Below are 24049 nucleotides of genomic sequence, written 5' to 3' on the forward strand. Positions count from 1 at the left end.
TAGGAGGCAATATTCTAGAATAGCAGGGCCAACAGGGACACTTAAAAATACTAATACCAACAAAATCTTTAAAAAAAAAATATTAGCATGTCATGTTTTAGAATGTCTTCCTACTTAACTTTTCTACTAATGACAGAGTTGAAATCTCCCATTACTTCTGAACCCGCTTGATTTTTAGGGTTTTCTTTAATTCTCTGTATTTAGTCTAGTATTTGTGATACTACTACTATTGGAGCTGAAATTTTGGAAATTCTCCCTGAATAACTACCATTGAAGATAATGAAACCTAGATAAAAATTATTAATGTTCAAATAAACATGCTTTTTATTCACTTTGGGTGTGCCTTTAAAATTTTCTTGTATGGGGAACACAACTTGGAAAACAACTTAATAGTTCTAAAAGTTTACTGATCATTTATCTATTATTTCTATTTTTATCTATTATTATCTACTTTTATAAATAAAGACATACACTAGCAACTATGAGTTTAACATAATTTGTTTGGAAAACATATCATCATGTCCCAGAGGTTGATTATCAGAAAATGTTGGGGTTTTTTCTGTTTCACTTTATTTTTTTAAAAATTATTTATTTTTATTCTTTAGTCCCTCTTCTACAGTCCAGACTTTATCCCCTTCCTTGTCTGCCCCCCGAACTGCTCCCCATCCCATACTTCTACCCCCACCCCACTCCACCAGGCCTCCCCACTCCCTGGGGCCTTGAGAAAATGTTTTCTATGACTGAATTTCTTAGGGAATTGTTTTTCTATTTCTAAAAAAAAATGAAAAAATCTAGATACAAATGCATACCCTTTTATGACATTTTTCATATTTGATTTTATTTAAAAGTTTGGAGCACACAGTGAACAATGTATGTGAACTCAATGGTTTCAGCAACTCAGCATAAGCTCAAATGTGAAAACACTTCTGTGCTTACTAAAAGAAGACTGCAGATACTTGGTGGAAGTTGGACATGAGATTCCATCCCCAGCTATGCAGCTGCTGGCAACTGCTGGCTGCTGGCAGAGGAGACTGGTTTCTCTAAGAGTGAACCCTCCAGTGGAAGCCCACCTGCTCAAGAATATTTGAGAGCACAAACTGATGGGAACAAAAGGACAGTCAAAGTTGGGTATAGACCCAAGGAAAGTTGGATGAGGGGTGAATGTGATCAAAAGATGGCATATAAACCTCTCAAAGAACTAAAGAAAGGTTAACAAACACACAACTAAACTATATATCAAGTTTTTTAAAANATCTGAAATAAAGAACAGAGGGAAGCCAGGTGTGTTGGTGCACGCCTTTAACCCCAGCACTTGGGAGGCAGAGGCAGGCGAATTTCTGAGTTCGAGGCCAGCCTGGTCTACAGAGTGAGTTCCAGGACAGCCAGGGCTACACAGAGAAACCCTGTCTTGAAAAAAACNAAATAANCAAATAAATGAATAAATAAATAATAAAAAGAACAGAGGGGCCTTGCTGACATTATGAAAGACCCCAGGAGCTCTTTCCCTCAGATTGGCCCCACTGTCTTGTATTCCCGATCTGAGACAGTCTTAACTTACCCAGAAGTGCAAACGAATTAGCAGTATCTTCAGTGTAAGTTATTTCATCCGATACTTTCTTTTTCAAAAATGGCAAGCTTCAGTAAGAATGAAGAATGACAGAGTAATTTTAAATGGATTCCATTGTTGATACATCCCTTACAAAAGGGGAAATATTTATATTCTAAAGAATAAGGGATATTCTCTCTTAGCCTATCTTATTCTTTAGTGTAGAGAACCAAAAACAATAAAAAAGAAAATTTTATTTCTAACTAATCAAGCAGAGATTAAACAAAACCCATTGGTAAAAGTAACGAGATACGAATGATCTAAGAAAGTGACCTTACATCACTCTTAATAAAATCCTTACAAATCATCCTTCTGTCGGCAAAGTCATTGTGCATTACAGTTGGAATCAGAACTAGGAGAACTCAGCTAAAACTTAAAAATGTTTAATGGCTTTTCCTGAAGTTCATAAAGCAGGAGTTACCAAATTAATCATCAATCTCTTTCCAAAGGCTAGTGTCTCCTCCTTATTAATCAAATTAGCAACTATTCACAAAAGAACAGAATACTTTTGGAAACAATAAGTAATTCAATTTTGAAAATATTAATTCTATTAGAATTGTAAATCACAGGTACTATAACCAACAGTATCTGAAAATACTTATGTGTTAATCATAAAAGATCAAGCTTATGAATCCCAGGTCATTATACTAAATTTCAAGGGACAGACAAAAATTACTTCTTAAAATAAAATGTAAACCATTTGAATCTCCTGTGCTGTTTGAAGTATAACATATTTGTATATACAACTTTCAAGTCAGGTCTTTCAACACATTTACGAAATCATTGGAAAGTGACATTGAAAATGATTGTATGTGGATATGGGCACACTTTTTTCATGTTGGAAAGTAGCTGCAAAGAGTGACTGTAAACAATCATATGTGGGCACAAAATACACAAGTTAATTTGAATTTAAAAGTATATCAAGGCAAGCTACAAAGAGACCATTTTTAAATTTGTGTGGGGACTCATTCCTGTTCTTTTAGAATTAACTTCAAAGCAAATAATATTATCATCCAGTTAACTGATGGACAGCTAAAGATTTCAAAACTAAGACTCTAAATATCATGCCCCGTTTTTACATTTTTTTCTACCAAAGGAGACTCCTATAGGATAAAGTATTGGGGTTGGGAGTTCAACCCAAAAAGTTATGCAGGAAATAAGAATGTGTTCCTGGTATAGTGGAAAAGGCAACTAGAAAGCAGAAAATCTGATATATTTTCAATGATTTAATCTAAAAAAAAAATCTTGAGAAGACAATCAAGTGAGGATTGGGCCTAGTGAAATGCTGAATATAGGTGGAAATTTGAAATGTTAAAAAATAATAATGTAACTAATTTACAAAGGAGGGAAAGGGAAGAGCAGATCTGAAAAGCCCTGCGATGCTACACAGTGAGGCATTCTGCAGACTCAACCAGCTGGATGGAGCAGCCACTGGAGGGAAGGCCGTGAGCCCAGCCCTTTAGAACCTGCACAGCTCCACACATAAAAGGGCAGTTTGTAACACAGTCACATATCAACACAAAAATATTCTAGTTTGTTTGAAAGCACTAGAGCAATAATTTATTTCTTTGTATTTAAATCCTCATTGAACAGTAAGGCCAGACGTAGGCATCTGGTAAATTATTTTTCACTATTTTACTACGATGTCAAAGAATTGATGTAAATGGCTAAAGAATTTTTATTTTACTGCTGCTAAATATCAGAGTTGGATTGCACACACACACACACACACACAAACACACATACTAATAGTGTCACTTTGCTATGTAACATATTAAATTGATAGGTTTTGAAGATGAAATTGTTAAAATGATTTCTTTCCAACCTGAAGAAGTCTCTCCTTCAGTGTATTGACTTGAAAGTGGCTATTTAAACATATACCTAGATCAGCCACTATGTGGCAGCAAAGAGGCATTTATATGTTTGAGTGTCTACATATACATATGTGCGTACATTTGATCTATTTGTACATAATATATGTATACACACATATATGTAATTTCCAGAGTTGGTACAGAAACTACAATAGAGGATATAATAATTTTATAACTCTGACCTCTAATTTATGTGCCCATACATACCAAACAAAAATTTTCTGCCTCATTAAAATGACAAAATCAAATGAAACATGACATAAGAATAGACTTTTGAGAGTCAAATATTTTTAAAGAGTAAAAAGAACACCAAACTAAAACTAAATACCTTTAAGTTTATATAAAGATTCTCTCAAAGTAGGACAGTCCTTCAGTCTCATTTGTTGCTTACTAATCATGTGAGCATGACTACATATCAGAAACGATTTTATATATACTTATAATTTCTATAGCAATCTGTAAGATTTGAAATAGTAACTGCTCAAATCCTGTCAGCAACTTATATAAGTTTTGATTTTTATTATTTTGATACACTATATCTCTAACATCTTTGTAATAAAAAAGCATACAGTACAAAGTAAAGTTAAAGAAAAACAACTTACCCACATAATTTTATGATGTCAGATGCAGGTTCTACAAAACAGGGCTGCTTTTCAATTTTTTCTGCACACAGACTCAGAATTTTAAATATCTGTGCCAAATCTCTTAGAGGCTTTAATATTTTTGTTAGGAAATAAAGTTATCATTAATCTATAAACATATTTTTCATAAGAATTTACCCCAGAAAGTTTACAAAATCCTATCTATCTTGTTAAGTGTGGTAAGTTTTAGTTTAATTCGTTTGAAGTCTAAAGAGAACAGTTTATAACTGTACTTTTAGCAACATTATATTTTTTCATCCCTTTATTATCAACAACACAAACAAATACAGCTTAAATCCTATTTTAATGTAGTATTTTTTTCAGATGCATTTTCTTCTAATTAGCATTAAAATTGTTTGAGATTTTTATTTCACTTAAAGCTCACATAAAAGCAAAATGTACCTCTTCTAGAGCTTCAAATAATAACATACTTTATTTTGCCTCTTTAAAAGGACATGATTAATACAAAACCAGATATCATTGAGTTTTGTTTGATGGCTAAGACATCATTCTTATTATGACTTCAGGCTCCAGACTGAATCCTATTGTCTCTAGCTGTCCTTCAGGAGCTTCTTAGTCAGGGAGGGGACCCTCTGTTAACTTCAACTTCCTCTATATTGAAGCATCCATTCCTATAAGGAGAAGAGGCTCATGTGACTCAGGAAGTAAACCTTACAAGTCTTGGAAAGCTGACATTTATGACTGGGGAGCTGCATACAAGTTCCAAGGATGTAGCTTTGTGACTCTCATTGCTATTAACAATGGAGAGTGCTGTTTAGTGATGCATCTTTCTCTGTGTCGTCCATTTTCCTGTAAGTTATGCCAATAAAGTCAATAGTTTGGTAAATTAGACTTGGGTAGAACTGTTAACTTGGTTTTTCATCTGTGCCTTATCAGGATTAAATAGGTTCTGTTCATGTCTCCCCAGGAAAAATTACATAACATACTTGGTGTCTGAAGAGGGACAGACAGAAGCAAAGAAGAGTTGGGACAGAGTGATTATATGGTCTTTGCAGTGTGTGATGAGACATGCATCTATGACTGATCAGTTTGAAGGCAGAGCCCAGGGGAACAATCCCAATAGGGGTTCTTTTCTCCCTGTGGTAAGGGGTGGTGTGACTCCCTGCTTCAGTGGTGGCTCCATACTCAGAGACGGGTGACAGGGCATGCAGCCAAGGTTGAGATGTCTCAGAATGTAATATCTCTGGAGAATCCCAGTTTGGTCATCTTCTTTTATGTGATATGGGAATGGGGATTCTCTTGGTGACTGGAATTCAAAGTGTGAGAATGTAGATGCTCTGACAACAGTTCAAAGACTAGAGACTATGGCAGTCCCCCAGGAGACAGTCAGCAAGCTGTAGTGACCTCTGCAGGCCCACTGATTTGGAGATATATATATATATATATATATATATATATATATATATATATATATATATATATATATATATATAAAGATATGTAAAAGAGGCAGACATGGCTGACTAGAGGAAAGTCTTGTTTAAAGGAGGAATTACAATGGGACAGGACAGAAAACTGTCACCTTCCATGTTAGCCATGTTAGCCTTTGATATTGTGAGTAATTCCCGCAGCACTCATTCTAAGCAGTTGCAAATGACAGGATTCAACCAGGAGGTATAAGTCATGACAAGGGGATGGGAGGGAAAGAGAGCTGTGCTGGGAAGCCCTTCATGGGGTCCAGAAGCCTAGAGCTTGGAAGAATCCAGCACTGAGGAGGACAAGAACCAATCAGAAGTGATCCATGATTCCCCTCAGGTCTGCCCTTTGATAGAGATGAAGGGAAGATCCACAACACAGCACATTGGTTTTCCTTAGGTTAGAGAGTTGGTAGCAGGCAAGTCTACTCTGATTACCTTTGTAATAGGCTGGCTTTAGAGGTTGTCAAACTGTACAAAGTGATGAAGCATCACTTCCCAAGAAGCTGTTATGAGACTTTTCCTGGGAGATGTACACAGATTTGTTTACTTTAGATAGGTCACTGCTAACAGCTTACAGGAACAGTTCTACACAGTCAAGCTTAACCAGTGAGTTTGTTGTGACTACTTGCAGAATTACACATGAGTAGTTGCTTAACAGGAGTGTAGGTGACTCAAAGGCAGCTGCAGCACTGAAATGTGTACTTTATCTCAAGTCATGACTCATAGAATCTGTATCCCTGGAGTGTCTCCCACAGCGCGCAAGCAGCTTTCCAGTTGGAGAGTTTCCCCTTCTCGGCAGTTGTGTATCTCTAATATAATCTTGGAGAGTGAGTACATGAATCTTGTCAGTTTCTGCTTTCTAAACCTTCTGAGTTTTGCTTACTTCCTGAGCCTTAGGAACCTCTGGCCTTTCTCCAGAAGAGAGTATGTCAATTAGAAGGAAAGTCCATACAACACTGCGGCCCTTCCCCCAGCTCCAGCTCCTACATTTCTTCTGTTCCCCTCTGCACTTCCCCACAAGCCCTGGAAGGGGTGATATAGTAGTCTCCTTCCTCTGTGGGAGAGTATTGAGCAACTATGCCTGAGCGACAGTCAAGTCATCTCAGAAGTTTAATATTTTTATGAGTCTCGAGAACAATACCCACTGCAAAGAGGAAGTTTTCCGTCCTGATTGAGACTGACAACAGTAGCAATCTATAGGTATACATGTTTAAAAGGCAATTTAACAAGATTCCATCTGTTCAACAGGACAGTAGTAATTACATCCCCTCTGAGACCTATGACCTCTTTAGACACGGGCTCCCCTCTTTCCTGTCAGTTCCAGATGGGGATCCCTTCTCTGATCCTTACAAACAAACAGGTAATAAACTTACATGGCTTGTGAGTCCTTGTTACTACCACCATAGGAAGGGATCTAGTGTATATTTTAGTGTTTGCAGAGGAATGGAATGAACACACCCACATATATAAAGGATACATATCCATTCTGATAACAGTGTATCAGTTTCTTGATATAATTAAGTTGTTTTTCTTCTGAGACATCCTAAAACAAATGGTCTGTTAGTTCTTCTGTGATAGTAAGTTAGCTAAGATTTTTGAAAAATTTATTCAGTGTATAAAAAGACTAAGCTGCCTGTGCCTTCTGTGGGGGCAAATTATGAGCTTGTCTGCTCCTCTGAAGACCCCATTGTCTGAAGGCCTTAAGGAGATCTGCTGCACCCAGGACAACAGGTAAGGGACCCTCCCAAATAACCACAGCAGCTGGAACCCCAAGGAGTCCAATGGACTTGAGATCCATCCCCTCCACTCAAACTCCACCTCCCTTTCCAGCAGGGCAGATCATCAGCTTGTCTGCCCCTCTGAAAACCCCACAGTCCAAAGGCCTCCCAGGAGATCAGCTCTACCCAGGGCAACAGACATCACAGTATGAAGGCCTCCCAGATCTGCTGCACCCAGGGCAATAGATCATCAGCTTGTCTGCCCCTCTGAAAGCCCCACATTCTGAAGGCCTCCCAGGAGATCTGCTACAATCAGGGCCACAGAGCTCCCAGGAGACTTGCAGCAACTCAGGGACAAAAGGGGCGGGCTCCAGACAAACACACCTAGGCCAGTTAACACCAGAGATAACCAGATGGCAAGAGGCAAGCACAAGACCCTAAGCAACAGAAGCCAATATACTCTGGCACCATCAGAATCCAATTTTCCCACCACAGTAAGCCCTGAACATACCAACACACCTGCAAACCAGGATTCTGACTTAAAACCTATCTCATGAAGATAATAGAGTCCTTTATAGAGGATATAAATAACTCAATGAAAGAAATACAAGAAAACACAGGTAAACAAGTAGAACCCCTTAAAGAGGAAACAAATAAATCCCTCAAAGAAATACAGGAAATCAAACAGGTGAAGGAATTGAACAAAGCAGTCTAAGACCTAAAAATGGAAGTAGAAACAATAAAGAAAACACAAATGGAGTCAACACAGAAAATGGGAAACTTAAGGAAAGGGGTCAGGAACTAAAGGTGCAAGCATCAACAACAGAATACAAGAGATAGAAGAGAGAATCTCAGGTGCAGAAGATACCTTAGAAGATATTGGCACAATGGCAAAGACAATTCAAAACATAAAACACTAACACAAAGCGTCCAAGAAATTCAGGACACAATGAAAAGACCGAATCTAAGGATAATAGGAATAGAAGAGTAAAGATTCCCAGCTGAAAGGACCAGGAAATACCAACAAAATTGTAGAAGAAAACTTTCTCAACCTAAAGAAAGATGGTCATAAATGTACAAGAAGCCTATAGAACATCAAATAGATTGGACCAAAATAGAAAATCCTCTGGTCACATAATAATCAAAACACTAATTGCACAGAACAAAGAAAGACTATTAAAAGCTGTAAGGGAAAAGGGCCAAGCAACATATAAAGGCAGACCTATCAGAATTACACCAGACTTCTCATCAGAGACCCTAAAAGCCAGAAGAACCTGGAGAGAGCTCATACAGACCCTAAGAGAACACAAATGCCAGCCCAGGCAACTATAACTTGAAAAACTCTCAATCACCATAGGTGGACTCAATCATCATAGGCGGAGAAACCAAAATATCCCACAACAAAACCAAATTTAAATAATATCTATCCACCAATCCAGTCCTGCAGAGGATTCTAGAAGGGAAACTCCAACACAAGGAGGGTACCTACACCAAGGAAAAAACAAGAAATTAGTCATCTCACAACAAAACCAAAAGGAGAGAATCACATACACATAATGTCATCCACAAAAACAAATATAACATGAACTAACAATCATATGTCTTTAATATCTCTCAATATCAATGAACTTAATTCTTCCAATAAAAAAGATATAAGCTAACAGACTTGATAAGCAAGCAGGACCCAACATTTTTCTGCATACAAAAAACACACTTCAATGAAAAAACAGATATTACCTAGAGTAAAAGGCTAGAAAAAAAGTCTTCCAAGCAAATGATCCCAAGAAACAAGCCATTCTAATATCCAATAAAATAGACTTTCAAACAAAAGTTGTCAAGCGAGATGGGGAAAGACACTTCAAATTCATAAAAGGAAATATCCATCAAGAGAAAGTCTCAATTCTGAACATTTATGCCCAAAATGCAAGGGCAACCACGCTCATAAAAGAAACTTTACTCCGGCTGGCGAGATGGCTNAGCAGGTAAGACTGTTCTTCCGAAAGTCCTGAGTTCAAATCCCAGCAACCACATGGTGGCTCACAAACACCCATAATGAGATCTGACACNCTCTTCTGGTGTGTCTGAAGTCAGCTACAGTGTACTTATGTATAATAATAAATAAATCTTTGGGCTGGAGCGAGCAGAAACTGAATGAGAGGTTGACCAGAGCGAGCAAGGCCTACCGGAATGAGCAGAGGTCCTAGAAATTCAATTCCCAACAACCACATGAAGGCTCACAACCATCTGTACAGCTACAGTGTACTCACATAAAATAAGTAAACAAATAAAACTTTTTTAAAAAAGAAACTTTACTAAAACTCAAAACACATATCGAACCACACAAAATAATAGTGGGAGACTTTAATATCCAACTCTTGTCAATGGACAGGTCGTTGAAACAGAAACTAAATAGAGACATAATGAAACTAATACAGGTTGTGAACGAAATGGATTTAACAGATCTATACAGACGATTTCACCCTAAAACTGAAGAATATACCTTATCAGCACCTCATGGCACCTTCTCCAAAACTGACTATATAACTGGTCACAAAACAAGACTCAACCCATACATGAAGATTAAAATAATCCCATGCATCCTATCAGATCACCACAAAGGGTTGACTTAAATAACCAAAAAACAACCCCCCCCCAAAAAAAAAAAAAAAAAANANAAAACCCGCATAGCCATGGAAACTGAACAGTGCTCTACTCAGTGCTAACTTGGTCAGGGAAGAAGTAAAGAACAAAAATTAAAGACTTCCTGGAATTAAGTGAAAATGATGACACAGCAAACCCAAACTTAGGGGACACAATGAAAGCAGTGCTGAGAGAAAAATTCATAGCATTAAGCGCCTTGATAAAGAAATAAGAGAAATTCTACACTAGCAACTTTTAACAGTATACCTGAAAGCTCTAGAACAAAAAGGAGCAAACACACACAAGAGGAGTAGAAGGCAGGAGATAGTCAAACTCAGGACCAAAATCAACCAAACAGAAACAAAGAGAACAATACAATGAATCAACAAAACCAAAAGCTGGTTCTTTGAGAAAATCAACAAGATAGATAAATCCCTAGCCAAATTAACTAAAGGGCACAGAGAAAATATCCAAATTACAAAAATCAGAAATGAAAAGGAAGACATAACAACAGAAACTGTGGAAAATTTAAAAATCATCAGATCCTACTACAAAAGCCTATACTCATCAAAACTGGAAAATCTAGATAAAATGGATGATTTTCTAGACAGATACCATGTACCATAGTAAAAGAAAGAGCAGGTAAACTATCTAAACAGGCCCATATCCCCTAAGGAAATAGAAGAAGTCATCAAAAACCTCCCAACCAAAAAAAAAAAAAAAAAAGCCCAGGGCCAGTTAGCTTTAGGGTGGAATTTTACCAGACCTTCAAAGAAGTGCTAATACCAACACTCCTCAAACTATTCCATAAAATAGAAACCGAAGGAAGACTACCTAATTCAGTATAAGAAGCCACAGTTACTCTGATACCTAACCACACAAAGACCCAACAAAGAGAACCAATTTCACTTATGAATATTGATGCAAAAATATCCAAGATACAATTTGCAAAACACATGAAACTCAAGAAGGAAGACCAAAGTGCAGATACTTTGCTCCTTCTTAGAATGGGGAACAAAATACCCATGGAAGCAGTTACAGAGACAAAGTTCAGAGCTGAGACGGAAGGAAGGACCATCCAGAGACTGCCCAACCCGGAGATCCATCCCATATACAACCACCAAACCCAGACACTAGTGCATATGCCAGAAAGATTTTGCTGACAGGACCCTGATATAGCTCTCTCTTGTGAGGCTATGCCAGTGCCTGGCAAATACAGAAGTGGATGCTCACAGTCATCTATTGGGCCATTAATGAAGGAGCTAGAGAAAGTACCCAAGGAGCTAAAGGGGTCTGCAACCCTACAGGAGGAACAATATGAACTAACCAGTACCCACGCACCACCCCCAGAGCTGTGTCTCTAGTTGCATATGTAGCAGAAGATGGCCTAGTCGGCCATCAATGGGAGGAGAGGCCCTAAGTCTTGAGAAGATCATACGCCCCAGTACAGGAGAATGCCAGGGCCAGGAAGCAGGAGTGGGTGGGTTGGGGAGCAGGGTGGAAGGAGGGTATGGGGGCTTTGGGGATAGCATTTGAAATGTAAATGAAAATATCTAATAAAAAATTTTTAAAATACTCAATAAAATTCTAGCAAATCGAATCCAAGAACATATCAGAACCATCATTTACCATGATCAAGTAGGCTTCATCCCAGGGATGCAAGGTTGGTTCAATATATGAAAATCCATTAATGTAATCCATTAATGTAATCCAATATATAAACAAACTCAAAGGGAAAAAATCCCATGATCATATCATTAGATGCTGAAAAAGCATTTGACAAAATGCAACACAACTTCACATTAAAAGTATTGGAGAACCTAGGAATTCAAGGCCCATACTTAAACATAATGAAAGCTATATGCAGCAAACCAACAGCCAATATCAAATTAAATGGAGAGATGCATGAAACAATCCCACTAAAATCAAGTATAAGACAAGGCTTGCCCACTCTCCCAGTATCTATTCAATATATTACTCAAAGTTCTAGATAGAGCAAAAGGAGATCAAGGGGATACGAAGTAGCAAAGAAGAAGTCAAGATATCACTGTTTGCAGATGATATGATAGTACATATAAGGGACCTCAAAACTTCTACCAGAGAACTTCTACAGCTGATAAACAACTTCAGCAAAGTGGCTGGATATAAAATTACTCAAACAAATCAGAAGCCTTCCTTTATACAAATGATAAATGGGCTGAGAAAGAATATAGGGAAACAACACCCTTCATAATAATCACAAATAATGTAAAATATCTTGAGGTAACTCTACCAAACAAATGAAAGATCTGTATGATAAGAACTTCAAGTTTCCCAAGAAAGAAACCAAAGAAGACCACAGAAAATGGAGAGATCTTCCATGCTCATGGATTGGTAAGAGGAACATAGTAAAAATAGCCATCCTATCAAAAGCAATACAGGTTCAAGACATCCCCCGGGCTGGAGAGATGGTTCAGTGTTAAGAGCACAGACTGCTTTTCCAGAGGTCCTGAGTTCAAATCCCAGCAACCACATGCTGGCTCACAACCATCCTTAATGAGATCTGATGCCCTCTTCTGCTGTCTGAAGACAGCTACAGTGTACTCATATACATAAAATAAATAAATCTTTAAAGGAAAAAAAAAGACAGTCCCCCATCAAAATTCCAACACAATTCTTCAATGACATGGAAAGAGGAATTCTCAATTTCATTTGGAAAAACATAAAAACCCAGGATAGTGAAAACAATTCTTAACAATAACAGAACTTCTGGGGGAATCACCATCCCTGACCTCAAGCTATACTACGGAGCAATAGTGATAAAAAAACAAACAAACAAACAAAAAACCCAAAAAACTGCTTGGTATTGGTACAGAGACAGACAGGTTGATCAATGGAATAAAATTAAAGACCCAAAAATAAAACCACATTATTTATGGACACTTGATTTTTTACAAAGAAGCCAAAAATATACAATGGAATAAAGAAAGCATCTTCAATAAATGATGTTGATCTGACAGTCAGTATATGGAAAAATGAAAATACATTCATATCTGTCCCCTTGCACATAAACCAGATACACTTTAATATAATAGAAGAGAAAGTGGGAAAGGGCTTTCAGCTCATTGGGGTGAAGGGTGAGGGGGTAGTTCCTAAATAGAACTCCAGTGTCTCAGGCTCTAAGATCAAGAATTGATAAACAGGACCCTATGAAACTGGAAAGCTTCTGTAAGGCAAAGGATATAGTCAATGATACAAATGGCAACCTACAGATTGGGGGGGAAAAAAACCCTTCACTAACCCCTCATACAAGAGAGGGTTAATATCTGAAATATACCCAATCAAAAAATAGGGTATAGACCTAAACAGAGAATCTACAACAGAGGAATCTCGAATGGTTGAGAAGTACTTAAAGAAATGTTTACAGTCCTTAGTGATCAAGGAAACGCAAATCAAAATGACCCTGAGATTCCATCTCACACCAGTCAGAATGACTATGATCAAAAACTCAGGTGACAGCAGATGCTGGAGAGAATGTGGAGAAAGAGGAACACTCCTCCATTGTTGGTGAGATAGCATGCTGGTACAACCACCCTGGAAATCAGTCTGGCAGTTCCTCAGAAAACTGGAAATAGATCTACTTGAAGGCCTAGCTATTCCACTCTTAGGCATATACCCAAAATGTGTCCCTACCATACCACAGGGGCACATGCTCCACTATATTCATAGTGGCCTTATCTATGATAGCCAGAATCTGGAAAGAAAACAAATGTCTCAGAATGGAAAAATGGATACAGAAAATGTGGTTTCTACACAATGACATACTATTCAGCTATTAAGAACGTAGACATCATAAGTTTTGCAGACAAATGGATGGAACTAGATATCATCCTGAGTGAGGTAACTCAGACTCAAAAGGACATGTATGGTATGTATTCACTAATAAGTGGATTAATAGCCAAAAAATTACAAAATACAATCCACAGAACTCAAGAAGGTTAGCAAGCATAAGGGCCCAAGTGAGGACACTTCAGTCCCACTTGGGAGGGAGAAAAAAGAGATCATGGGAGACAGAGGGAGGGAGGGACCTGAGTGGGAGAGAAGAGGGGGAGGGGAAAAGAGGAACATGATCAGGAATCTTAGGGCACACAGAAGAAAAGCCCTGAGAGCCAGTAGAATGAATGGAAATATGCAACCTGGGGTGGGGTGAGGGGTGGGGATCCCTCTACCAAGTACTAGAAAGCTGGGAGGTGAGAGTCCTTCAGGACTCACAGGGAGGGACCTTAGATGCGATGCCCTACAGTGGGGAGAAGGAACTTGTAGCGTCCATCTCTAGTAGAAAGGCAGAGCAACAAGTGGAGAGATGGGGTTGCCATCCCACAGTCAAAAACTCTGACCCAGAATTGTTCCTGCCTGAAAGAACTGCAGGGACAAAAATGGAGAAGAGACAGAGGGAAAGGCGGTTCAGTGATCAGCCCAATTTGGGACCCATCTTATTTTTATTTTTTATTTTTTTAATTCAGATATATTTACAATTTAAACATTTAAAATTCACAAAAGCCAGTTATCAAAAGATAAATTATTCTTGGCGATTTTTATCTCTCTTCTCTATAAAGAAGTAGAGCCTAAAAATGTTAGAACACTAGCTGAATGTTTGTGTTTACTAGTCACAGGGCTTGGCTTGGCTTTGGAGGCTATCTTTGAGTTGATTGATTTCCTATTTATTAAAAATGTGCATTCATCTTTGAAAATGACTCTATGTGGTTCCACATTAGCTATCTCTGAGGCTGTTATCAATACTTGGGAACATTAGGAAGGTGCTGTGTATGACTATGTGCGTACACACACTTATCTTTTCCCATTAGAGTTTCCCATTAGTCTTCTTAAATAAGAAGTATTACTTTCTTTGTATTCTCATCATTTTCATCAGGACAAATCATCTATGCATATGTAGAAATCTGTTTACATGTCCTGACTCAGATTATAAATGTTATATTAGTCCTCTTGCTATCATGTCTCTTCTCCAGTCCTATTTGACAAGAATTATTTACAAGATAGATCACTCTTTTCTAGTCTTGAAATATTAACCTAGGATAGAGTCCTTCCTCTACTCTTGCAGATCTTTGATCACAGCCAACATGGATGGGTTGGACCACCTTATGAAAACAAATTGGTCCTCATAATTCAAATTCTTTGAATATAGAATGTACACTGTAGGAAAAGTTTTCAACAAAGAGAAATAAACAAGGAATACATCAGAGGGGGTGCCTATTCAGGAAAATACAACTTTCTAAGTAGTGCAGCAAGAATGTCTCAAACATTACTCACCTTATCATCCTCTTCAAGGAGTTTGATGATACGATTAAGGTCCATAGGCTTGAAAATACCCTGAAAACACACCGATCTTATTATTCCACAGCATGAGAATGAAGATATTAAGTCAAGCACACACGACCACACCCACCTTCCTAACCCCTCCCACAACCTCACCACATGTTCTTTGAAAATTTCATAGATGTATACAATGCATCTTAATCATAGTTGCACCCACTCCCTCTCTCTACCTTTATCCTCCCCCTCCCCCTTCCCCTCTGAATGTTCCTTCCTGCTTCCAGGTCTCTTATTTTTCTATAACATACTGAGTCAAGTTAAAGCCACCCATATGTACATAGCTATGAGGTTATCACTGGCACCGGCAACCTGCCAGTGTCCACCCTCAAAGAAAAGTGACTCTCAGTCCCATAGCAGCCATCGATTTTCAAAAACTCCTCAGGCATGATGGGGCCTTGGAAACCATCCCAATTATCCAATATAACTATTAAATTGTTATTTTAACCATTAACAAATACTTTGGTAACCAGGGTTTTGTCTTTGGAGATACAGTTATAACAGTGTCTGCCAGATGTGGAGATACAGTTTTAACCATGTCTGCCAGCTGTGGAGATACAGTTTTAACAGTGTCTGCCAGCTGTGGAGATACAGTTTTAACCGTGCCTGCCAGCTGTGGAGATACAGTTTTAACCGTGTCTGCCAGCTGTGGAGATACAGTTTTAACAGTGCCTGCCAGCTGTGGAGATACAGTTTTAACAGTGTCTGCCAGCTGTGGAGATACAGTTTTAACAGTGTCTGCCAGCTGTGGTTACTTCGGTTTTCTCTTTCTCTTTTCCTGTTTTTTTTTTTTTTTCTTTCTTTCTTTCAGATTTTATGGATGCAGATGTAGCTACAGACAAACAGGGTAGCCTTTTGTGTTATAATTTCTGAAATAACTGTCTCCAAGAGGCAGCAGTAGATGGAAACATGCAACAACTCACAGTCAAACATCAGGGGTTGCTCAGGAAGTCTTGAGGAAGAATGGGGGATAGAATTGAGCAAGCCCGAGGGGTCAAGGACACCACAAGATTTAGAGTCAACACACCTGGGGGAATCACAGAGGCTGAAGTACCAACCAAAGAGCATGCAGGGGATGGACCTAGGCCCCCTACACATTTATAGCAAATATGCAGCTTGGTCTTCATGTGGGTCCTCAAACAATTGGGGGGGGGGTGTCTCTGATTCTGTTGTCTGCCATTGGATCTCCTTCCCCTACCTGGACTGCCTGGTTGGGATTCAGTGGGAGAGGAAGTGCTTAGTCCTGCTGGAACTGGATGTCCTAGGGTGGTATCCAAAGGAACTTCCCCCCCTTTGAGGAGAACAGGAAGTAGTGATGGGGGAGGGATTGGTAAGGGTGGGACTTGGAGGGGGGCTGCAGTCAGGGTGTAAAGTGAATAAATAACTAAATGGAAAAGAAACAGACACCCAGGAGGTTGAGTTTGCAGGATTAGTAAGTGATGGGATGCTGAGCAGGGAAGAAGGAAAGAGTGTCGCCTTGAGGAATGACAAGAGGCACAGTGCTAGGAAGGTTTGTGCCAGTGCTCAGCGTGAGCTCTTTCACAAGTCTCCAGTCATGCTGTGCTGCTTACTAAGGACTCCATTTTGAATAACAAAGCTTATCATGTTTCAGATGCAGAATGGTATGAGGATCCAGACTCCTGATGAAACTTGGGCACCGAAGGTTTAGGATAAATTAGACAACTAATCACAGCCAAAAAGTTGACTGAACACACTGTCTGTTCTAGATGCTAATGACATGAAAATGGAAGATGAAAAATCCACTTACATAAACAATATTCTATGGGGGACTTAATAATCGGCAAGTTCTATAGTACAGAGTAAGATGACAATGTTCTGGAGAAAACTAAATGGTTATAAAGTACTGGCTTGTTTGAGAAGTCGAATTTTGCACCCAGTAGTCAGTGAAGGGCTGACTCACAGAGAGGGTACCGTTTCAGCAAAATGTTAGAGGAGATGAGAAAATAACCTGTGAATAAAGCAAGGATAATGTCCATGCAGTGGGCACAGTACGTGCAAAGGCCTAGGGGCTGGAGCAATTGGCAAACTTGAGAAGCCAGAAGGTCAGAGTGACTGGGCCTAGCTTATAAAGATCTTCATAAGCTAGGACTTAGGTTTCTACTCTGAACCCAGAGTAAAGGAGCTCGGGGAAAGGCACCTAACTATATTCCTGTCCATAAGGAAGACATAATCTAATGGAAAGCATCTAAAATGATGCAATGACTAACATAAAATAACCTATAATTAGGTAAGAAGTGGCATGATTCAAAGCTAAAACTATTCCTGAAGGGATAGATAAATAAGGATGAAAATAAACAGGAAATGCATCCGGTCTGAGGAAAGCAGTCCCTGAAGATAGGTTGAGATTAGAGAAGTGTACAAGAGAAGTGGCCATGCATTCTAACTATGTACTATCACCTCCTATTTGTTTGGTATTTTGCTGGGTATTACACTAAAAATGCAGCAGAAAAAGACAAATAAGATTCTGTCCTCATGGAGATGAAGTGAAGCAGAGCATCAGATCCAGATGGAAAACTAGAACGGAAGCACTCGGGAGCAGCATGAGCTTAGACAGCACCAGCTTAGGGAAGCGGGTGCTTTAGTGGGACTTGAGGGAACACTTTGCGGTCTCATGTTGGTGATTATAGCAGATTAGATGTGCAGGAGGGTCCAGATACGCCCAGAGGTCCCAAATGTTTTCCTAGAAGACTGTGATGGTCATATAGGAATGAGGAGCACTTACCAAATATAGGCTGTTTTTATAGAATAGGAAAAAAAGCTAGAGATGTTAAGTCATTTTAAAGGCAATCTTATTAGATATGGGAAGCAACAGTATCCTGAATGAAACTGAACATGTTCTAGGGGTTGGGGAAGCATAACAAAGTGTGAAATGGTGTCTAAAGACAATAGATTTGCAGAGAAGAGATGTAACCCAATGCACAGGCCAAAAGGACTGAGAGCCTGGGTTTAATGGCATCTGTGGTCAGCAAAGAGGAAAGGTGAGCAAGCAGGTCTTTGGAAGCCCCACTTGGAGCCTCTCACTTTTTTTTTTTAACAACATAGCACTACCTGATCTAGCTGGGGGAGGGCTAGAATTTTGTTTCCTTGCTATTGTTCTATAATCTGAAGCACAGGAAACTATTCCTGTCAACCTTTCCAGGAATTAGTTTTGAAACTAATTTGTTTATATCCTCCTCCTGCTATCATCCACTAAGAGTTGCTACTCAGCTTGGGAAACAGGTCCCTCCACTAACAGCACCAGCATTCCCTGAGCATGCTAGGAAATGAGAACATGAAATCCCACCCCTGAGCTGCAGGATCCAATCTGACTTTTGTAAGATCCCCATTCTCTTTATGCACACACTGGGTTTGGGAAGCTCTGCTCTAAAGAGGTTTGGAATGCTTTAGAATAATGGAGGTTGTTAGAACCAGATCTGAAACAGACCAAGGGTAATCAATTAGATGCTCATGACTTCCACTGGTTCAATAAAACTGCATTGCTGTGCGTATCCGCTTTCTTAGAAAATAAGGACTTCGCCTCTAGTGCCTAATGTCCCTATCTTCTTGAACAGAGCTAAGAGCCCTGGGACTATTTCTAGAGAAGCAACCTCACAGCATCAGATCTAATCGGTTTAGCTGCCCCGTAAACATCATCAGAGTTTATTAAGAACAAAATTAGAAGAACTTGTGATTAGAGCCATCGATAATAACCACACGAATCCTTACAATATGTGTGATGAGCATGGTGCTAAATGACTCACAAATCTTTCTTAAAATAATTTAGGAGAGAGACCGTTACAGATCTCTTTCACAGGTGAAGAACACAAGTTAGAAAAGAGAAGCAACTTCGCCAAATAAAATAAATAAAAATTGATCATGGGCTGGACCTAGGGCCCCTGCACATATGTAGCAGATGTGCAGTTTAGTTTTCATACAGGTCCCTCAACAACTGGAGGGGGGAGGTGTGGGGTAGGGGGCAGAGGCGGGATTGTCCCTGACTGCTGCCTGCCTGCAGATCCAGTTCTGCTACTGAAGTGCCTTGTCTGGCATCAGTGGGAGAGGGATGTGCCTAGTTCTGCTAGATGTGCTAGGGTAAGTTGATACCTTGGGGTGGTGTTTGGCGGTGAGTAGGCTTCTCCTTGTCAAAGAAGAATGGAAGGAGGAGCTATGGGGAGAACTGAGGGGGGGGGTTGTAATAAGGATGTAAAGTGAATAAATAAATTAAACAAATAAATAAATGGGAAAACCTAATCACTAAATTTTAGTAGGATTCTATTGTTTGGAAATCTAAAGGAAAGATAGTTTTTTTTAAAGCTTTAATAATCATTATTGTAGGCAGAGTCAAAATTCTTATAAAAATAAGGTTAGAATGCTCAAGTTATGAAAATCACAACAAGGACATAACAGCATTCAAAATATTCATGTTAGGGAGACTCAAATGCTTCAAACTAAAGTCTATAATAAAATAACCCTTAGAAGCATAGGTAGAAAAAAATAGCATCTGTAGAGCAGGACATCTTTAGCTGTTACTTTTAAGATTTCAGATACTCCATGAGTTTTAATGACAAATATCCCAAGCTTTAGTTGCCTCCCTGAATAAAGAATGAATATCTCGGTATATGGGGCACTATATACTCTTTCTATGTGCATTTGGTTTAAGCTGTACACAGTCTTTACAACTGACATTTTAAAAAGGTGTTTAGGTGTGTATTTATTTTGTATAGGGAGGTGGGTGTGGAGGTGAGAGAACATATTGAGGAGTCAGTTATCCCCTTTGAACACGTGGATGGATTCTGGGGTATGGAAGGCAGGCTATCTAGCACCCATATACACTGAGCAGTCTCCAGGCCTTCACTAAGCAGAACACAATGAACATCAGTATTATCAGAATCTCCAACTTAATCGCCATTATTATCTCCTTGTCTCTTTGATTTCATAGCTGGTGGAATGGTTTAGCTGTTTCTTGAGTACAAGCAAAAGTGGAATGCTTTGAATGGACTGGAGATATTAAGCGTCCAAAGGTCTTTCTCTGCTGACTTGAACAGAGGACTAAAGGTTACCATACTAAAGGTTAAGTATTACTAGGAACACTAGGCCCCACAGTGAGTAAAGAAACTGGGTGGCTACAATTCATTCCTGGTGGATTTAAAGACACTTTATTTGTAAAAGCAACTGCAAACAATACATCCAAGAGGAATGAGAAATCACCGAGATTTCTCCTAATTCTGAATTGTTTTCTATTCCATTTCTTTAGGAAGAAACTGCCTTTTGATTCTCTCAGTACTTTATAACAATATAAACACTCATAGAAGGAGAGACAAGAATGAATACAACACTTCTAGCTATGTTACTTCCTATGTCACAAACTTGTTTTTCTTTTGCAATGACCCATTGAACGTCTTTCTTTAAACCCGTTTGTCTGTGTCATGTAATCTTTGCCCAAAGAAAAATGAGAGTCAAACTCACCTACTTTTGTATAGTGGCAATGCCTAGCTTCCTTGTAGCCCAGAGAGTGGAAAGCTGTGATCGCTTACACGTCTCCGATTTTGTACAGGAATACCGCCACAGCCACAAAACTGATTAGGTAAATTCCCCTGGCATCCCCTCTTTATGTAAAAGTACTGTTACTCTGCGGGCTGCTGGCATAAATGTGTGAGTGCCCTCAGAGAGCTCAACCCAATTCCCACAGAAGTAGTCCCAGCCAACTGACTGCTCCCAAGTAACTCTCCAAGGCTCCAGGATGTGGCCACAGGAGACAGAGTTCCTGACGCAGTCTGGGAGTTGTGACGCCTCAAGAGGAATTCCCATAGTTGCACCCCACACTACTAGTGTGGGGGCAATGCAGAGAGGTTCCTCAACCCAACTTTAATAATCTTTACATTTATAACAACAGCAAACACGAAAACAAATATAAACACAACAAAGAAAATTGTGCCCAGCTCTCCAAACAGCATCTGCCCTACCTGTGAAAGCAAGCTTCAGTAGCAGGCAACTTAGCAGGAAATAAACCCAGGGAACGCCACTTTATAATGGATCTATAGACAAAAACCCACCACAGCGATCTAGTTATCAAATCAATGTCACTTCCTGTCGTGGCCACACTTGAAAGAGCAGGGGTTTTTTTTGTTTTTTGTTTTGTTTTGTTTTGTTTTGTTTTTTTTCCTTTATGAGAACCACGCAGCTAGAGTCCCCAGACAGATTGGTTGACGACATCCAGCCCCCCTTCACTAGCCGCAAGGCCTCCAGGGACCAGCTGGGTTATCGTTATCTCCATCCCACAGGTTACCCAAATCTCATTCTGGTCCTCATTCCACTGGGTTGCCCTGGAGCCTCATGCCCTTCTCCGCTCCTGCTGCACAGCCCGGCCGTACCTGCATCTCCCCATCCGGGATCGCCACCCCAAACACCGGGATTGTGCGGGGACTGCCGGTCTTCGTCCTGCCGCCCGCCTCGGCGGCCTCGGTCGTCGTGGCTAAGGCCTCCGCGGTGGACATGGTTTGGGGTGGGAGCCTGAGATCCTAGATGCGTCCGCGGCCACGGGATGCACGAGCCCTGGCAGAAAACACGCTGCTGAGCTAGGGAAGAGAAAGACCCCGAAAGTTCGGTCGTGACCCCCGTCACTGCAACATAGCGGACATCCAACTGCTGTTAGTGCCCACAGGAGGACCAAGGCACACAGCGCGCTCCAGTTGCTAACACAAGCCCGAGCGTTGCTAGGGGCGGGGCCTACGGAAGCTGGGAGAGCCAAACTTCACCAAAAAGAGGGTCTGCGGTTGTGCGGCGCGGGAGACAAAGGACACCAGAGACTGAGATCGCGGTATGCACTTAGTGTTTCTGTCTTGCAGCGATGGCCCTTGCTTAATAAGTGCCTGTGTGGGACGGAGGAGTAAGAGCTGGAGGTGAGATGCATTCTGAGGGATGTGATTGGCATAATGTTGAAAGCCTAGCACTTTACCCTTTCTCCAGAGATAGGACCAGTCAGTGTAGCTTAATTTCCCAGGTTTTTATCTTTTTATGTACTTTAGTGGCCTAACTGTACAGTTAGACAAACTGTACGACTTTTGAAAAGTCTGTACGACTTTTGAAAATCTTTCGAGCAGTAGAGTGGTTGGGTGTCTAGTATGGCCCCGGGGTGGAAAGTTCACATTTTGCAACCAGAGAAAGACACTGAAATTCTTCACAGGATGTGTTCTCCAACTTGGCAAATCAACAGTCCAGCTTTGTAATTGTTATTCTACGATAAGCATATATTTTATTCATTAGTAGGTTGAGAAGCAAGAGGGACAGAAGTTCTCACGCACTTCATACTCAGTCACCTTGTGATCTCTTCATAGGGTACAAACTTCGTGCCACCATCTTCAGGAGGCTTACTCTCTAGGAAAACAGCCTGGGCTGATCTTTCCTAGGAAACCTGTATTTCTTCTGTTGTTTGGGAAGTCACGCTGAATGGCTTGCTTTTTTTGTTTTGTTTTGTTTTTGTCTTTTGTTTTGTTTTTTTTTGGTGCTCACTCTATAGTTAGTGGAATGTATTGATGAAACAGCCCAACCGTGTTATGCTACTGAGACTAAGGCAATTCTGAGTTTGAGGCCAGCCTGGTCTACAAAGTGAGTTCCAGGACAGCTAGGGCTATACAGAGAAATCCTGTCTTGAAAAACAAAAAACAAAACAAAAAACAAACAAAAAATTTGTACATAGCCACTAATTTGCTCACTTGCTGAGCGAAGGTGTGGCTGTGTCCCCAACCTGTGACATGCTGGTGATGTAGGTAGGCATGTTTGTGAACACCTTGTCTTGTTCCAGTTTGCCTTTATAGGGCGTTCCCACGTGATGCTGATGTAGTTGGTCTAAAGGTCCTTCTAGTCAATATCATAGTAGGGACTCAATAAGTATTCATTAAAATGTCAAGGGTTAGATTTTGATTTAAGGTAAAATGAAAGAATTTTGTAAATTATCCAGATTAAGCATTCTAGAGCCTTGCTACTCAAAGTGGTTTTCACGGGTTTCCTAACTGCGTAGCCATTAGGGGCGAGTCAGGAATGCAGAACTCTGCACCTCCTGGTATAAATAATGCCCATTTTAACAAGTGTACATATAAAAACTAAGAAGCTCATGATAAGTATTTTGTTGTTGTTGTTATTATTGTTTTGGAACAGTTTTACCAAAGTTAGCTATCTCAAAAGACAAACAAAGAAACAACTGGCTGGGGCTTTTTCTATTTGCCAATTGACTTGGTTACAATTATTTGTTTCAGTACATTTCTCCCTAGAAGTGCATCAAGGTTTAAGTTTTCAAGAGCTTCGACTGTTTAAATGTGTAGATTTCATTTTAATTACTATTCATTGATCCCTGTTTATGATAATGCAGGTGAATACAGATGGATAAAAGGTTTAATGACTACTGAGATGTCCAATTACTTCAACAAAAGATCAATTAATAGTAGAGAAACTGGAGAAATAAGGTCTACTCAGAGAATAGGAATGTTTCAATGTTTCAGTATATTGGCCATTCGGCAGAATGTAACATCATGAGGATAGGGTGCTTCTTAGAAACACTGGTACATGTAAAACAAAGTTTTCATATATCAACCTAAGTACAATGTGTACATTTAGAGTAATGAACGAAGTTAAACATAGACTTAAATAAACAAATTCAATACTAATATAATTCTTCCCATTTTTTCACTGCGCCTCATTAGTAAGTTAGCAAAACTGCACTTATTCATTATCATGAATTAAGAACATTTTGTAAGTATTTTAAGTGATA

The 24049-nt window shown here is 39.6% G+C and overlaps 2 protein-coding genes across 2 annotated transcripts in view; both read right to left on the reverse strand.

Moving 5' to 3' along the window:
• Window positions 1-21989, reverse strand: part of Cfap69 (cilia and flagella associated protein 69) — a 69057-nt gene extending 47068 nt beyond the window's left edge. Inside the window, exons 1-5 of the mRNA XM_021190454.1 lie at window positions 21657-21989; window positions 15226-15285; window positions 7038-7103; window positions 4083-4192; window positions 1559-1635 (exon numbers count right to left, since the gene is read on the reverse strand). Of these exons, the coding sequence (XP_021046113.1) occupies window positions 1559-1635; window positions 4083-4192; window positions 7038-7103; window positions 15226-15285; window positions 21657-21779 (436 nt within the window). The 5' untranslated portion in view covers window positions 21780-21989. The remainder of the gene's footprint in view (window positions 1-1558; window positions 1636-4082; window positions 4193-7037; window positions 7104-15225; window positions 15286-21656) is intronic.
• Steap2 (STEAP2 metalloreductase) overlaps window positions 21758-24049 on the reverse strand; it is a 30687-nt gene continuing 28395 nt past the window's right edge. Inside the window, exon 7 of the mRNA XM_029534878.1 lies at window positions 21758-21837. Within this exon, the coding sequence (XP_029390738.1) occupies window positions 21758-21837 (80 nt within the window). The remainder of the gene's footprint in view (window positions 21838-24049) is intronic.

Source organism: Mus pahari, chromosome 2, assembly GCF_900095145.1.
Source record: "Mus pahari chromosome 2, PAHARI_EIJ_v1.1, whole genome shotgun sequence".
NCBI lineage: Eukaryota > Metazoa > Chordata > Mammalia > Rodentia > Muridae > Mus > Mus pahari.